The following is a 16,048-nucleotide window of genomic DNA, read 5'->3' on the forward strand; positions in this document are numbered from 1 at the left end:
CTGGGGATTTGAACCTGCCACCTTAGGTGTACGTGGCTGGCGCCTTAGCCGGTTGAGCTATAGGCACCGAGCCTGTATTTTTATTTTCTAAAAATAAAAAAAGGAAAAGCCATGTAAGCGTATTTTCTGTCTTATGTTTGAACAAGGAATGCTAGCCTAAAAATATCACAATACAAATAATTAAAAAAAGCCAATGGATATTTAATTAAAATTTACAACAGAATAAGCACATAAGCTGCTTATTTTACAGGTAAACTATAATAACAAAAATAGTGGAACACTCCATATATGATGCTTTGTGAAGTAGTTACCAAAAAAAAAGAAAAAAATACCTTGTGACACTTGCAAACAATTTCTTTTTCTTCAACAGTTGTATTGATCAGGTAAGACACATACACAAGAAACATTCTTGAACCCACTGTTCCACAGCGAACATACATCATCTTTTCCAGCTGTAACAAAAAAATTGTGACAATTTCACATCAATTACCCTCCACCATGCCCAGCTAATTTTCCTATTTTTAGTAGAGATGGGGTCTTACTCTTGCTCAGGCTGGTCTTGAATTCTTGAACTCAACTGATCCTCCCGATTTGGCCTCCCAGAGTGCTAGGATCACAGGCATGAGCCACCATGCCCGACCCAAGTGACTAAATGTTTACCACTTTCAAAGGATGCTGCAGTATAGCAAATCAAAGCTCCCACTGCAGAAGACTACCCTGATTACTCCCTGCCTCAGACTAACAGTGGGATCACTACAACTGTGTCTTTTTACTTTATCATTCTCAATTTCTCCCAAATTTTCTGTACTTATTTGGAAACAGAAGTTAATTGAAAGGTTGTTGTGCTAAGTTCTAGATAATAGCTATTTTATTAGGCAACTAATTCTCCATAATAGGGTCATCTGTTCTAACATCTCTTGTAGAAAAAAACTAATTAAGATATTTTACATATTTAAATATGCAAAATATATGCAAAATGTTCATTAGTTAAATCACATTTTTAGTCCTAGGCTATGCTATTAAAATGCTCTGATACCATCTAACACTCACTGTGCACTTAAACTACAAACTAACTGGGTCCTCTCCCAATCCAGGTGAGCAAGTTTACCTGTTCCCCAGGCTGTAAGTCTCCAACGGGAATGTCAGTGAGTAGAGCTGGGTAGGACTCATCACACAGTTCCGATCCGTGAAGAGTCACGTGAGTTTTCTGAGTTAAATTGGCATCCTGTCCTGAAAAATGTTAATATTGGTGTTTTAAAACAAAGAATTCCAACATTATCCTGGCAATCAATGCTGTGTCAAGAGCATTACATCATAACTTCTTTTTCTTTTCTTTTTTTTTTTTTTTTGAGACAGAGTCACAAGCTGTCACTGTGGGTAGAGTGTCGTGGCATCACAGCTCACAGCAGCCTCAAATTCTTGGGCTTAAGCAATTCTCTTGCTTCTACTTCCCAAGTAGCTGTGACTACAGCCACCCACCACAACACCCAACTATTTTGTTGTTGTTAGAGTTGTCATTATTGTTTTAGCTGGCCCAGGCCAGGTTCGAACCCACCAGCCTTGGTGGATGTGGCCAGCACCCTACCCACTGAGCTATGGGCATCACCCCCATTTATTTTTTCATTTTTTTGAGAGAGAGTCTCACACTGTCGCTCCAAATAGAGTGCTGTGGCCTCATAGTTCACAGCAACCTCAAACTCTTGGGCTCAAGTGATTGTCCTACCTCAGCCTCCCAAGTATGGGAATACAGGCACCTGCCATAATGCCCAGCTATTTTTTTTTAGAGATGGGGTCTCACTCTGGCTCAGGTTGGTCTCCAACTCCTGAGCTCATACAATCCATCCACCTTGGCCTCCCAGCATGCTAGCATTTCAGCTACTGCACCCATACCTTATTTTAAGCCAATCCAGTAGTTGGCCCCAGTGATGCTCCTTTTATGTTTGATTAACACTAATCAAACTGAAAAAACAAATGCTTACCTGGTTTTAAACCAGCAGTGAGTTTCACATCTCTGATTTGGGTCTTCTCATGGGATTGAACCGTCACAACCAAACAATACATTTCATTAGTCAGGGCAGGAGGTTCATGGTGGAGATGTACAGAAATGTTTGGAACTCTGGAAATGATCCTTTGAAAAGAAACCTCAGGTAAGTAACGAATTTAAAAAAAAAACAACAACATATAAACAAAGTAAAGGAAGTAAGAGGATGACCTTTAATATCACCTCCTAGAAAGTGCACATACATTGTGCTTGCCTGAATGATGATGCTGTCCCAGTGAACCTCGCTATCAGGGAGCTTAGGTCGTCTTTTGAAGGAACGTGCTGCCTGCAAAGCTTCTTGGGAGGAAGCAGCATCTCCTCCTCCTCCCTGCCAATTTAAAACCACACATCTTCCGGTCTCATTGCCTAGAGCAAGATCCACTGAAGTAATCTAAAAGAAGAAGATCTGTCAGAAACACTGCCTTCTACCAGCTTGTTACCCCCCCACCCCCCATCAAATGACACTATAGACTGCTAGACAGTAGAATTCATCTGGAGACCTACAGTGTAGCAGAAGGCAGAACAACTGCCTTATTCTGGCTGGGACACTTACTAACTGCTCTGGGTTTCAGTTTCTTCACCTTTCAAATAGAAGTTACCTGACTTTCTGGCTGAGTGACCAAATGCACAGTGCTGTTATGATTTTAGCACTTGCTGTGTATACACTACCAGATGTAACAGATGCTCAATTAGGGGTTGCTGAATGAAATAAATGTTTTGACGACCATGAATACATTTACAACCTAACCTATAATTCCACAAGTACCTTTCCTGAAAATATTTATAATATTAGTTATGGAATGCTTTATTAATTGAATAAGTGTTCCAGGTCGGGCACAGTGGCTAATGCCAGGAATGTTAGGACTCTAGGAGGCTAAGGTAGGAGGATCCTTGTATCTCAGAAGTTCAAGAGGAGCCTGAGCAAGAGCAAGACCCCATCTCTACTAAAAATAGAAAAACTAGCCAAGTGTAGTGGTGGGTGCCTGTAGTCCCAGCTACTCAGGATGTTGAGGCAGGAGGATCTCTTAAGGCCAAGAGTTTGAAGTTGCTGTGAGCTATAATGATACCACACCACTCTATCCAGGGCAACAGGGTGAGACTCTGTCTCAAAAAAAGAAAAAAATCGGATAAGTGATCCTTTCAACCAAAATTAACAAAAGAACTCAAAATAGGATAATTAAACATGACTATGTCTGATAGGCTTCCTCAATAAAAAAAATACGTCATGAGAGATTAGTTGAAATCACACAGGATTTTTAAAAAATGAGCAAAAAACTCTGGATAAAAGTTAATTTAAAAAATCAACAGTTTCACAGAAACTATGAGAACATTAATAGCATAACCTCATGTACCATCTGTCTTAACAATTGTCCCAAGTTTAAATTAGCTAACCACTCCTGTTCAAGTCATAGAAAACAAGTACTTAACGAGAGCGTACTATACACTAATCACTATTCCAATCCTCACAATATCCTAAGAAACTATCCCCATTTACAGGTGAATACACTGAGATACAACAACTTAGTAAGCTGCAGAGCTAGAATTTAAACTCACATAACCTGGATCCAGAGTTTATACTCAATAAAAATATTACTTATATCATATGTTTTTAAATGTCATTTTAAGGATCTGTATTACACCAATCTTTCAAAATATTTATGTTCACTTTTTTACTTAAAAAGATGCAATCAGCAATGTTTATTTATTTTCTTTTAATTTTTTTTTTATTGTTCTGACAACCTTTTTTTTTTTTTAAGTGTTTAAACATCAAAAAGATATTTAGTCTGGGTCAGTGTGGTGGCTCATGCCAGTAAATCCCACTGGGAGGCTGTGAGCAGGTGCATCACCTGTGTTTGGCAAAAGTTTGAAACCAGCCTGAGTAAGAGTGAGCCCCCATTTCTATTAAAAATAGAAAAACTAGCTGAGCCTGAGGTGGGCACCTGTTGTTCCAGCTACTTTGTAGGCTGAGGCAAGGGGATCACTTGAGCCCAAGAGTTTGAGGTTGCTGTAAGCTATGATGATGCCTTGGCACTCTACCATGGCAACTGAATGAGATTCTGTCTCAAAAAAAAAAAAAAGAGGAAGGGCGCAGTGGCTCACGCCTGTAATCCTAACACTCTGGGAGGCTGAAATGGGTGGATTGCTTGAGCTCACAGGTTTGAGACCAACCTGAGTTAGATTGAGACCCCCGTCTCTAAAAATAGTTGGGCACTATAGTGGGCACCTGTAGTCCCAGCTCCTCCAGAGGCTGAGCCCAGAGAATCCCTTTAGCCCAAGAGTTTGAGGTTGCTGTGAGCTATGACACCACTGCATTCTACGGAGGCTGCCAAAGTGAGACTCTGTCTCAAAAAAAGAAAAAGAAGATATTTAGTCTGAATTATATTATACAAAATATATTTGCTATGTTATATAGTATATATTATCTAAAACTCTTTAACTAATTACGTAGCCATTAAAAAATAATGAAATGGCTTGGCACCTGTAGCTCAGCGGGTAGGGTGCCAGTGGAGCTGGTGGGTTCAAATCCAGCCCTGGCCTGCCAAACAACAACAACTGCAACCAAAAAATAGCTGGGCATTGTGGTGGGCACCTGTAGTCCCAGCTACTTGGGAGACTGAGGCAAGAGAATCACTTAAGCCTAGGATTTGAGGTTGCTGTGAGCTGTGACGCCACAGCACTCTACCCAAGGTGACAGCTTGAGACTCTGTCTCACAAAAAAAATTAAAAAATGATGTTTTACACTGAGTGAAAAGCACCAGTTAACAGAGTATTATGTACAAAGTACTTCTAATTTTTTTTAACTGGGAAAACATTTATAACTGCAAATATGTTCATAATAAAATGTCCGTAAGGAAACCTACCAAAATACTATATTAAAAATGGTTTTCAGGCCGGGCATAGTGGTTCACACCCAGAATCCCAGCACTCTGGGAGAATGAGGTGAGTTGACTGTCTGAGTTCACGAGTTTGAAACCAGCCTGAGCTAGAACGAGACGCTCTCTCTAAAAAATAACCCGGCATGGTGCTGGGTGCTTGTGGTCCCACCTACTCAGGAGGCTGAGGTAGGAGGATTGCTTGAACCCAGGGGTTTGAGATTGCTGTGAGCTAAAATACAACAGCACTCTATGGTTTCTCTTGGAAGGTCCAGGTAGAAGACTTTTATTTTTCATTTAATAAACTTCTCTATTATTTAAACTCTAATATAAATATATCATTTTTATAATTTAAAAGATTTAAGCAGATTTCATAACCAACCTCAATTTTCTTTCCTACATCTTCAGTTTTTGCAACAAATTTAAATGACAATTTTCTTGTTTTACCAGGAACTAAGCACATCTTTCCTTGGGTCAAATTTTCTAAAACTTCACTTGCTTTGGATGCTTCTTCTATTACACAGAATTGGTTGTATTCCTAAAAGAAAAGGTTAGCAGTCATTACACTAGTTCTATCCAGTTTAATGCAAACTACAGGAAGATACATGCATGGTAAAAATACATCAGACAGCATTGTTACCTGATTATTAAAGCTCACACAGAGTTTGGAAAACCTAATGGGATGTGGACAGTCAGCCTTCAGATAAACATCAAACTGAACGGGAACATCAACATGAAAACTTGGGGCATGAAACTTGGCTTTGCATTGAACTGGAAATAAAACAAAAGGGCTGAATTAGACACTACCAGACATGCAAGACCCACACACATTATTCTGTGAACCACACTTAACTTTTCAGAAAAGACACAGCTACACTGGCCATTCTTACTGACCTTCACAGGTAAGGCATTTCAACAAACATAAATGTAGCTACTTTTTAAAAGAAAGCAAAATGATAGCTTTTGGCTGAGCATGGTGGCTCATGCCTATAATCCTAGCACTCAGGGAGGCTGAGGTGGGTAGATCATTTGAGCTCACAGGTTGGAAACCAGCCTGAGCAAAAGTGAGACCCTGTCTCTACTAAAAAAAAAAAAAAAAAAAAAACACAGAGGCAAGAGGATTGCCTGAGCCCAAGAGTTTGAGGTTGCTGTGAGCAATGATGCCACAGCCCTCTACAAGGATAACAAAAGTGAGACTATGTCTCAAAAAAAAAAAACCATCTATATCTCTTTAAATCCACCTTTAATTTTAAAATCATAATACTCCTGAAATGTAGGTAATAAGATTTCAACTTACTTCAAAATATCTGCCTAGATTAACAGTTCTCAACCTGTGGGTCATAACCCCTTTTGACTGTATTAAAGGTTTGCGGCATTAGGAAGGTTGAGAACCACTGGCCTAGACATTCAAGTGTGTTTCTAGTAACACTTGAACTACAAATAAACTATGTATATTTTAAGATATAAATCAAATATTTAAGATCTTGATTATCTTTATAAGTCACTGAAGAGAAATAAAATCATAGTCTATATCACTTTATCTATAAAATGATTATACTGTGAAAATTTTCCTAATTTTTATATTTGTTATTTTGCACTTATTCATTTTTTAGACATAAGAATGACTTCTCTGAAATACTGTAAATATTGGCTACTTACCAAATGGCACAAAATCCTGTACTCCTATTGTGAAAATATTGCTGCCAGCCAGAGAAACTCGGTCCGACCATAGCTTCTGAGCAGTCTTTACAGCTAAGATGTCACAGTCAGGTTCTGGATCGGGACTTTCATTCTGCACCAGCAGAGTTAAACATTCATTCAATGAGTTGGGAAAAAAACTATACAAACACGTAAAGATGGATGGAGATGTAGGTATACACAGCCATGCAACACATTTTATATAAATTACTCCAACTTACCATTAAAACATTTATGAGATTCTTTTCTATTCGAGATTTCTGGTCATCTTTCAGAGTTGAAGCTAATATGAAGAAAGAAGGAAAAAAATTAGAACTATAAGACAGGCATGTAAGTCCACTATCCTTATTTAATGTTTAAAAATATATATGTATATACACACATATATGTCCTATATATACCTATATATATACCTACATGTAGGTATATATATACCTATACATATATATATGTCTTTTTAATTTTTATTTTTTAATTTATTTTTGAGACAGAGACTCAAGCTGTCACCCTGGATAGAGTGCTGTGGTGTCATAGCTCAGGCTCTTGCCTCAGTTTGTCAATTTTTAGTAGACATGGGGTCTCATATTTTGCTCAGGCTGGTCTCGAACTCCTGAGCTCAAGCAATCCACATGGCTCGGCCTCTTGGGAGTGTTAGAATTACAGGCGTGAGCCACCACACCCAGCTTGTCTTTATATTTTTTGAGACAAGGTCTTTGTCATCCAGGCTGGACCAATGTATATCATCATAGCTCACAGCAATCTCAAACTCTTGGGCTCAGGTGATCCTCCTGCCTCAGCCTCCTGAGTAGCTAGAACTACAGGCACCTGCCACAATGCCAGGCTGGCTTTTCTATTTTTGGTAAAAATGGAATATTGCTTTTGCTCAGGCTGGTCTTGAACTTCTGAGCTCAAAGGATCCTCCCGCTTCAAATTCCCAGAATGCTAGGATTATAGGCGTGAGCTACCATAACCATTCTTTAAATGTATTTTATAAAAAATATCTCTTCTAATAAGATTAAGCATAGTGACTTACATGTAGTAAAAGTACTGCTAAACATGTAAATCTAAATTATTCTTCAAATTTTAAAAAGCTTAAGGATACTAAATAATTTTATGGATTGAGAATTTTGCTGAAAGACACCAAATTACCTCTTCCAAGGAGTTCTAAGGAATAGGTGATGTAATCCTTTAATTGGGCCATGAGGTAAGAACACTTCAGAGCTGTAGTCAATATAGATGTGAGTAGAGTCCACCATCCTTCACTCCGATAATCACACATCACATAATCCAGCAACCTAAAGGAAGACAAAATGTAAGACATACTGAAATAGCTCCACAAGAAAACGTCTGAAGAGTTCTTGAAGGAAAAAAAACCACTTTCATCATTTTATGTAAATATAAGAAAATCTTACTAAGATAGTAAAATAAACATGTTCATATTTAGTTAAATGTGAGGTTTCTTAGAACTTTGAAAAAGATTGTGCCAGCAGATAGCACTCGACAAAATAGTACAGAAATGAAGTTAATAGAAATAGAAATAAATATGAAAATAATCCCTCAATATAAATTTTTTTTTTTTTGAGACCGAGCCTCAAGCTGCCACCCTGGGTAGAGTGCCGTGGCATCACAGCTCACAGCAACTTCCTACTCCTGAACTTAAGTGATTTTCTTGCCTCCACCTCCCAAGTAGCTGGGAATACAGGCTCCTGCCACAACGGCTAGCTATTTTGGGGTTGTAATTGTTGTTTGGCAGGCCCAGGCTGGATTCAAATCCACCAGCTCTGGTATATGTGGCGGCACCTTAGCCACTTGAGCTACAGGTGTCAAGCCTCAATATAAATTTTTGTAAGATAACCAGACTAGTTGTAAAAATAGATAGTGAGCAGGACTTACTTTAAAGCTTTGGTATAATCCTTTGCATAATAATACTCCTCTCCCATTTGAACCACTATAAAGGAAAAAATATTTATGTACATAATTTAAAACCATGCAAAGTTGCATCAAATTGTGGCATGTTATGGATACATACTTAGATGGCTTTTCATTCTTGGACACTTATACTTCTTGAATTGTGCAACAGCATTGCTCAGGAGAGTTATTATTATTTCCTGTTAGAAAAGGTAAAGTATGAAACAGATTAAAAAATTTCATATTTTCCTTGAATACTGTAAAAAATAGTTTATATTGGAAAAAACTTACGGAGTGAACAACATTTCTCTCCTTCAGCTGAATGGCAAGAATTCCCACCTTCTCTTTTTCAGGGTCAGAAAGATCAAAACCTGTGTAAGATAAGACGCAACCCATCTTAGGTAGCTCATTTAACATAAATCTTCATGTGAACATTGTATGTGTACACTCCTTGAATCCTTTACTTTAACATAACATACTTAAGTTTCTTAAACATTCTAGAATCTTAAAGGTTCTAAGAGACAGCTCTGTTAACATGGAAACAACTCTGTGATCTCAGTTCTGAAGAGATCATTATTGAGCTCAATGTTCTTCTGCTTAGTGCAATCAACTACTTGAAGAGTAACATTAATGTCATCCTCTATGAAGAATATACTCTAGAGATTAAAGTAGATAATTTCTTAACACTTAAGGTTCATTTGCCCCAGATACTGCTTAAATTAAATTATGCATAAAACATAAAAATACAGAGAAATTATTTTTAAGGTGATACAACTCAACACTTTTTAAATATCAAATTGTTAAAATTAAATGAAATTAAAATATTAAATAACAACAGTGGTTTATCATGTTAAGACAACAGATGTCCGAATGTTTTAATCACATCAAAATCATTTATTATAAGATGCAGTAATACAAAGCATTCTAAAAAAAAAACTGCAGATCTTAAAAAAGACCAATGTTTAAAAGCACACATTTTTACCTCAACAGAACTTCTTATCCCTAATAGAGCCAATGGAAAAATTATGACAGTTATCTTTGCTTTCTGAGGATAAGAGAAAAAGGAGGAGGGAAAAATTATTTACTTAGTATTCCTTGTCGCCAAGATCTTTGTCCATAAAAGTCAAGAACGCCTGTTTGTGTTTCTAAGGGATCAGGATTGGGATACATTACAGAAGCCTGTAAATTAAAACACAAACCTAAATAATAGTTTGCATAACCCATCACAAACCAACTTGTGCCCAGTCTTTGACTGAACAAAAATGTTTCCACATAAGACAATCACACATCCAAATTCCAAGTTGTAAATGTTTCAACACAAATTAAATTGTAATAAAAGTTAAAAAAATTTTCATTAAATGCTTAGGTAATCTTACAAAAATTAAATTCAATAAATCAACCTGATTCTGACAAATGATTTTATAGTAACCTCTTATATTTTCATTTTTATCTTTGCTATAATAAACCAGTGAAAATAAGAATTATGCTTGATATTTATTCCATGTGTATAAACGTTCTTTATGCAAAAGAAAACCAGTGTTTTAAAGAGAAGACACTATTTTCTTTCTTTTTTTGCAGTTTTTGGCCGGGGCTGGGTTTGAACCCGCCACCTCTGGCATATGGGGCCAGCGCCCTAGTCCTTTGAGCCACAGGCGCCGCCTACTACTTTCTTCCTTTATTGCTTCTCTATTAAAGGAGAAGCAAAGGAGGAATTTTTGGCACCAGAAGGGACAGATTTCACTGCTTTCATTTTTCTTTGTTATAACTTTTCCCCTCTGAAACCAAAATGTAATATAAGTATATTGTTGAAAAATGTAGAAAACACCCAAAAGGAAAAATATTTTAATTACATATAAACTGACTACCAGCATGAAGAATGTATACATCATTCTTTAAGAGTTCATGTGCAAAAATTTGTTAACTATAGTAATAATTTTTCAATCTATTTTTCATTTAAGTATATTTTATACATTTCACCCTATCATTAAATATTCTTCTAAAAATTTTCATGGTTGCCTGCTATTCCATATTTTAACAAATTCCCTATAGCTGTTCATCTCATTTCTGTTTTACATTTCAATTAATAAGTCTGTGAGAACAATTTCATAAATAAATCTTGGTATTTCTCTCTTAGGATCTATTATTTGCCTTAGTATTCCTAAAAATGAAATTTTGGGTCAAAAGTAATACATACTTATTTAAGGTTTCTCACATTACTATCTGACAGAAATATTATTTTATATTTTAACCAATGGTATGTGTTAATGTCCAATTCTTTATATCCTTACGAACCCTAGCTTAAATCACTTTTTAAAAATACTGTGTCCTGTTTTGGTGCCCATAGCTCGGTGGCTAGGGCGCCAGCCATATACACCAGAGCTGGCAGGTTTGAACCCAGCCTGGGCCTGCCAAACAATGACAATTACAACAACAACAACAACAAAATAGCCAGGCGTTATGGTGGGTGCCTATAGTCCCAGCTACTGGGAGGCTGAGGCAAGAGAATCCCTAAAGCCCAAGAGTTTGAGGTTGATGTGAGCTGTGATGCCACGGCACTCTACCAAGGTCAACAAATGAGACTCTGTCTCAATAAATAAATAAATAAATAAATAAAAATACTATATTCTAATTACAGTATACCAAACTCAAAAAATATAATACATGGAGTAAAGTTATTGATCATATATAAATAACATGCTAAAAAGAGTTACATCATTATTTAAGAGAAAAAATTCCTAGCATTTCATGTACCAATAATATGCAAACTATTTGGTTTTGAAATAGTTTTTAAAATAGTGGCCCCATATACTGAGGGTGGCAGGTTCAAACCCAGCCCCAGCCAAACTGCAACAAAAAAATAGCCAAGCATTGTGGCAGTCGCCTGTAGTCCTAGTTACTCAGGAGACCGAGGCAAGAGAATCACCTAAACCCAAGAGCTGGAGGTTGCTGTGAGCTGTGATGCCACAGTACTCTACCGAGGGCACAAAGTGAAACTCTGTCTCTAGAAAAATAAATAAATAAATAAAATAGTAGTATTAATAATATTCACCTATCTTCAGAGAAGAAAACAGTAGGTTTTAAGTAAAAATAAACTGATATAACAACATGAACATAAATATATATAAATATATACAGTACGTGTGTACAAAATATATGTACATCTCTACACATACATACATACACATACAATTTTTACTTTAAAGGTACTTGTGGGCAAATTAATAACTAGATTCAATTATCCAAGAAAGGTAAAATCAAATGTCAAGTTTAAGAAACTATGCAGTTAACTTTATGCCTCAAACAGATTCTTAAAAAAAAGTCGAAAGTAATTCTCGCCAGTGGGGAAAAACAAAGCACATTCCCCTAATCTTTTTTTTTGAGACAGAGTCTCAAGCTATCACCGTGGGTAGAGTGCCATGGCACCAAGCTCAGAGCAACCTCAAACTCTTGGGCTTAAGAGATTCTCTTGCCTCAGCCTCCCAAGTAGCTGGGACTATAGGTGCCCAATACAACACCCAACTATTTTTTGTTGTTGTTGCAGTTGTCATTGTTGTTTTAGCTGGCCTGGGCTGGGTTCAAACCCACCAGCTTCAGGGTACATGGTCAGCATCCTACCTACTGAACTACAGGCGCCGCCCCCCAATCTTTTTTTTTTTTGAGACACAGCCTCAAGCTATCCCCCCTGAGTAGAGTGCTGTGGCATCATAGCTCACAGCAACCTCCAACTCCTGGGCTCAAGCGAGTCTCCTGCCTCAGCCTCCCAGATAGCTGGGACCACAGGTGCCTGCCACAACACCCCAGCTATTTTTGGGTTGCAGCTGTCATTGTTGTTTGGCGGGCCCGGGCTGGATTCGAACCTGCCACCTTAGGTATATGTGGCTGGTGCCTTAGCCACTTGAGCCACAGGCACCAAGCCCCCAATCTTTTTTTTAAACTTTAACTGCAGTAAACATAGACATAATCCATTTATACTGAGACAAGGGCTAAAATGTGGCTTTCATTTTTAAATTATTTTCTCTTGTCTAAGTCAATAATTTATTGCTAAACATAAATTAGTTCCTCAAAGAAAAATTTCTGCTCGGGCTCAGCCCCCATAGCACAGTGGTTACAGCACTGGCCACATGCACCAAGGCCAAGTCAGATAAGCAACAAGCAACAATGACAACTGCAACAAGAAATAACCAGGTGTTGTGGTAGTCACCTGTAGTCCCAGCTACTTGGGAGGCTGAGGCAAGAGAATCACTTAAGCCTAAGAGTTTGAGGTTGCTGTGAGCTGTGACGCTACTATACTCTACCAAAGAGGACATAGTGAGACTCTGTCTCAAAAAAAAAAAAGAAAAAAAAAATTCTGCTCAATTCACATGCAAAAGTGGAATACTTAGGCTAAAAAAATAATAACAATTCCTAAAACTATAAAAACTGATTATATTCAAAGGCTTAGAGAAAATCAATCAGACTGGCTTATTTAAAAAAAAAAAATAAATTTCCCAAATGCTAAATAATATGAGAGTTGGTGACTTACTTCATGGTTACAAAGAGCTTTGGCAAGCTGCTTCCGCTCCTGGGCATAGTATGCGGCCTGCTGATAATAGAAACCAGGATTCTGAGTCTGGATAGCTGTTAACCCTAATTTAATAGCTTCATCAAATAAATCTCCAAAGGCCTGGAATCTTAAAAGAAAAACATCAAGAAAGAAAAAAGAATGAATAGGAAAAGGAAAGAAAAAGAAGCTTATGTCTAATCATTATTTATCCTGGGAACCATAACCTCAGCAGACTATATTAAATAATGTTATTAACCAACAGTTAATATTTATTGCAATTTCTTTCTAAATATTAATGTACATGAATTGTAGCTTATGGATAAATTCCATAAGCTGTACTTAAGTCATCCCTTCTATGCTAACAAGACTTTATAAATATATCCTCAAAGTAGATCTCAACTGAAATAGTTCCCACCAGTCCAATACATCCAGGAATAATTTTATTTCAGCAATTTTTTTTCTTGTGTGGGCATGTATTAGTTTGTCTACTCAGTTCATATTAATATTGAGTATATTGAATATTTGCTTTTACATTTTTTTTTCTTTGAGATACGGTCTCACTTTGTCGCCCTCTGTAGAGTGCCCTGACCTAATAGCTCACAACAACCTCTAATTCTTGGGCTCAAGTGATTCTCTTGCCTCAGTCTCCCAAGTAGCTGGGACTACAGGTGCCTGCCACATGTCAAGCTATTTTTTAGAGACAGGGTCTTGTTCTGGCTCAGGCTGCTCTTGAACCTGTGAGCTCAGGTAATCCACCTGCCTCAGCCTCCCAAGTGCTAGGATTACAGGAGGGAGCCACCATGTCTGGCTGTTTTTACATTCTTATGATACTTTACTAAAGAGAATGTTCTCCGGCTCTACCCAGGTTAATACAAAAGATGCAAAGTCTCCATGGTATACATATACCAGAGTTTATTAATCCATTCATGGGTTGATGGCACTTGGGTTGCTTCCACATATTGGTGATTATAAATTGAGCTGCAATAAACAATCTAGTACAAATGTCTTTATGATAAAATGCTTTTTTCCCCTCTAGGTAGCTACATAGTAATGGGACTGCAGAATCAAATGAAAAGTCTATTCTGAGTTCTTTGAGGATTCTCCATACATCTTTCCAAAGAGACTGCAGTCCCAACAAGAGTGTAAAAGTGTTCCTTTCTCTCCCCATCCGCACAAGCATTTGCAGCTTTGGGACTTTGTGATGTGGGCTATTCTCACTGGGGCTGGTGATATCTCAGGGTGGTTTTCATTTTAGAAATTTTATGCATCAGTCTCAAACAATAAGCATGAAAGCAGGAATTTTGTTTTGTTTACTACTATATTCTCAGGACCTAGACACATAGTGGAAACGCAATAAATACATGTTGAAGAAGATGGTCGGTTCCCTGAATTAACTGATATCCATTAAGGAACTGTATAAACCAATACATACTATCACCAGAAATATACTTAAGTTACATCATTAAAAATCTAATTACTGACAAAAAACTTGCTTCAGTTTTAGAACTGAAGCCCACACTAATTCCATTTCTGCAAATCCCATGTAATATTTTTTTTAAAAATTCCAGAAGTACAATTCAAAACATACTGTTTTGACATCCATGCAGCATGCTCAAAAGACAACTCTGCACTTCCGATTTTTTTCTTACACAAGTCGATGTGTTTTCGGAACTGAGCAATTGCATCCAATGGGGTGTTGTGCTGAAAACACAGCCTACAGATCTGCAAAATATACAATCAATCCCAAATTTTTAAAAAAAGTTCAAAAGGCATATTCATTTAAAAATAAGTTTAAGGGTAGGTCCAGCGGCTCACACCTGTAATCCTGGCATTCTGGGAGGCCAAGGCAGGTGGATTGCTTCAGCTCAGGAGTTCAAGACCAGCCTGAGCAAGAGTGAAACCTTGTCTCTAAAAGTAGCCAGGCATTGCGGTGGGCCCCTGTGGTCTCAGCTACTTGAGAGGCTGAGGCAATAAGATCATTCCAGCCCATGAGTTTGAGGTTGCTGTGAGCTATGAGGCTATGGCATTCTATCCAGGGCAACAAAGTGAGACTCTGTCTCAAAAAAAAGAAGAAAAGGATCCTTATCTAACAAAAGCAATCAAGGTAATCTGGTTCTCTGTACCCTTAATGGAATCCTCAACAATAAAAAAGATAAAAATTAAAAAATTAAAAATGAATTTAAGAATAACTTTTTTAAAAGACTACAGAATTTCCCTCCCTGAAGTTCTTTGCAATAGACTTTCTTCAACAGAATAGTTAAGCTAAAACCAGGGAATATATCTCTGTTAGAAATGAAATAAAGTAGGGCTAAGAACAGTGGCTCACACCTGTAATCCCAAGGTGAGTGGACTGCTTAAGCTGCAGAGTTTGAGATAACCCTATCTCAAAATAGATAGAGACCCCATCTCTAAAAATAGCGAGACATGGTGATAGGTGCCTATTATCCCAGCTACTTGGGAAGCTGAGGCAAGAGGATGGCTTAAACACAAGAAAAAGAAAAGGGTCCTTATCTAACAAAAGCAATCAATGTAACCTGGTTCTCTGTTACAGAGTTTGAAGTTGCTGTGAGCTATGACACCACACACTCTACCAGGGCAAAAGGGTGAAGCATTGTCTCAAAAAAATAAAAGAGGCTCGGTGCCCGTAGCAGTGGTTATGGCGCCAGCCACATATACCAAGGCTGGTGGGTTCCAACCCAGCTCGGGCCAACTAAACAACTGCAACCAAAAAATAGCCAGGCGTGTGGCGGACACCTGTAGTCTCAGCTACTTGGGAGGCTGAGGCAAGAGAATCGCTTAAGCCCAAGAGTTGGAGGTTGCTGTGGGCTGTGAAGCCAGGGTACTCTACCAAGGGCGACATAGTGAGACTTTGAAAAAAAAATAGAAAAGAAAGGAAAGGAAAAGGAAAGAAAGAGGCTTGGCGCCTGTGGCTCAAGTGGCTAAGGCGCCAGCCACATACACCTAAGGTGGTGGGTTCGAATCCAG

General features: G+C 37.8%; 1 protein-coding gene across 1 annotated transcript in view; it reads right to left on the reverse strand.

Moving 5' to 3' along the window:
* TRAPPC11 (trafficking protein particle complex 11) overlaps nt 1–16,048 on the reverse strand; it is a 61,311-nt gene that overhangs the window by 20,889 nt on the left and 24,374 nt on the right. Inside the window, exons 8-22 of the mRNA XM_023514911.1 lie at nt 14,652–14,785; nt 13,043–13,190; nt 9,606–9,699; nt 8,812–8,891; nt 8,642–8,720; nt 8,506–8,560; nt 7,762–7,907; nt 6,834–6,895; nt 6,574–6,706; nt 5,555–5,685; nt 5,297–5,452; nt 2,245–2,432; nt 1,980–2,128; nt 1,109–1,230; nt 333–452 (exon numbers count right to left, since the gene is read on the reverse strand). Coding sequence (XP_023370679.1) covers nt 333–452; nt 1,109–1,230; nt 1,980–2,128; nt 2,245–2,432; nt 5,297–5,452; nt 5,555–5,685; nt 6,574–6,706; nt 6,834–6,895; nt 7,762–7,907; nt 8,506–8,560; nt 8,642–8,720; nt 8,812–8,891; nt 9,606–9,699; nt 13,043–13,190; nt 14,652–14,785 — 1,797 coding nt within the window. The remainder of the gene's footprint in view (nt 1–332; nt 453–1,108; nt 1,231–1,979; nt 2,129–2,244; nt 2,433–5,296; nt 5,453–5,554; nt 5,686–6,573; nt 6,707–6,833; nt 6,896–7,761; nt 7,908–8,505; nt 8,561–8,641; nt 8,721–8,811; nt 8,892–9,605; nt 9,700–13,042; nt 13,191–14,651; nt 14,786–16,048) is intronic.

This window comes from Otolemur garnettii, unplaced genomic scaffold, assembly GCF_000181295.1.
Source record: "Otolemur garnettii isolate 467f Iridium unplaced genomic scaffold, OtoGar3 scaffold00061, whole genome shotgun sequence".
In the NCBI taxonomy this organism is placed as follows: domain Eukaryota; kingdom Metazoa; phylum Chordata; class Mammalia; order Primates; family Galagidae; genus Otolemur; species Otolemur garnettii.